The 1,255-nt window shown below is 32.0% G+C and overlaps 1 protein-coding gene across 1 annotated transcript; it reads right to left on the bottom strand.

Moving 5' to 3' along the window:
* Positions 1–530: 530 nt before the first annotated feature.
* Positions 531–1,252, bottom strand: LOC105681735 (RRP12-like protein). The gene is made up of 3 exons (XM_033324237.1): positions 1,091–1,252; positions 786–1,021; positions 531–702 (listed from the first exon to the last, which is right to left on the bottom strand). Exons 1-3 carry the CDS (start codon positions 1,250–1,252, stop codon positions 531–533), a joined length of 570 nt encoding a protein of 189 aa, XP_033180128.1.
* Between the last annotated feature and the right edge of the window lie 3 nt (positions 1,253–1,255).

Here is a 1,255-nt window from a genome sequence, read left to right as displayed (position 1 = left end):
TAATAACCAAGTTCTTTTTAAATTAATCGCATTGTCCGATACCTATAAAATAGAGATTTATATTACTGTAGTTATAAAATAATGTTTCTAAGCATAATCCGGTTCATATAGAATTACTTGCTTTCAATGGAATCAAATTTAAAACTGTCTCCAGTCCGAATACTTTTATCGCAGCGCCAATAGCGTACTCTGCGTCATTTATCAAAGAAAAATTATAGAAATCACGTAACTCCACTAGACTTCTCAATATTTCTACTAATTGCGGACTTCTCGCTTTACCAGTTACCTGTAATAAAAGGGAACGTTGAATTGTACAACATTGACAAAAGGATAAGAAGCAGAAAATCGATATTACCTGAAACAGTAGGGCTGTTAAATCAAGAATATAACACCAAGCTTCCAAATATTGGTAGCCTAATGCTTTATGGATCATACAAGTTATCCGATTAATAATGTCCTTATATCTAAAAGTATGATATAAATGATGAGATATAAATTATAGATACGAAGAATAATAATTAAATCTAATCTTACGTTTCAATTGATTTTTTGGTTTCACACATTTTACCGACACAATCTTGTAATAAAATTTTCATCGTGTGCGAAGAACCAGACATAACTTCCGATTTGCCCGAAAGCCACAATTGACTACATGTGTTCAAAATTCTTGGTAAAAGAACTGCGCATAAATTTAATGAATTGCTATAAAGGAAAAATACATTCAGTAATTACTATCTCTTCAATAAAATTGGATATAAGGAGTTTAAATATAAAAGTTTGTTTACTGCGCTAAATTTAAATACGCTTCTTGCATTACAGTTAGCCACGCTAAGGTTGGTTGTGTATCAGTTGCTGGAGGTTGATAATCATATAAGGCAGTAATGATTTGCCCATTTCTTTGTACTGGTAGAATAGCTTCTGATGGTCGAGAAACGAACAAACCATGAAAGGTTTGTAGACAACATGAAGTTACTAACACATTTTTCATAGTCATAAGCTTCAATAAAGATTCACTGATAGTCTGGAAAACAAAAGTTCGTAATTGTATAATATAAATATATGTATTTCCTTAACAAATGTTGACAAATACCTTCACATGAATCTTTGGTAAATGATGGAAAATGTCTTTTAGTAGTGCAAGGACATGAAGAACATTTGTAATACCATCGGACTCGGAGTCAAGTTGACCAATACAGAATTTTGCAATGTATGGAGTAGCTGGATGATATTGCGGTGGGTTTTCACCTTTCATGAT

The sequence above is a fragment of the Bombus impatiens genome, unplaced genomic scaffold (assembly GCF_000188095.3).
Source record: "Bombus impatiens unplaced genomic scaffold, BIMP_2.2 scf_1879, whole genome shotgun sequence".
Classification (NCBI taxonomy): domain Eukaryota; kingdom Metazoa; phylum Arthropoda; class Insecta; order Hymenoptera; family Apidae; genus Bombus; species Bombus impatiens.
The sequence above is the reverse complement of the archived record's forward strand: the minus strand, read 5'-3'. Positions and strand labels throughout refer to the sequence as shown.

What these genes read in the sequence shown, in the direction of transcription:
- LOC105681735 (XM_033324237.1), bottom strand. Translation starts at nt 1,252, where the DNA reads ATGAAAGGTGAAAACCCACCGCAATATCATCCAGCTACTCCATACATT. An exon ending in TACCAAAGATTCATGTGAAG is followed by an intron (nt 1,022 to 1,090) that starts GTATTTGTCAAC and finishes TTTGTTTTCCAG; the next exon opens with ACTATCAGTGAATCTTTATT. An exon ending in GCGTATTTAAATTTAGCGCA is followed by an intron (nt 703 to 785) that starts GTAAACAAACTT and finishes TTTCCTTTATAG; the next exon opens with CAATTCATTAAATTTATGCG.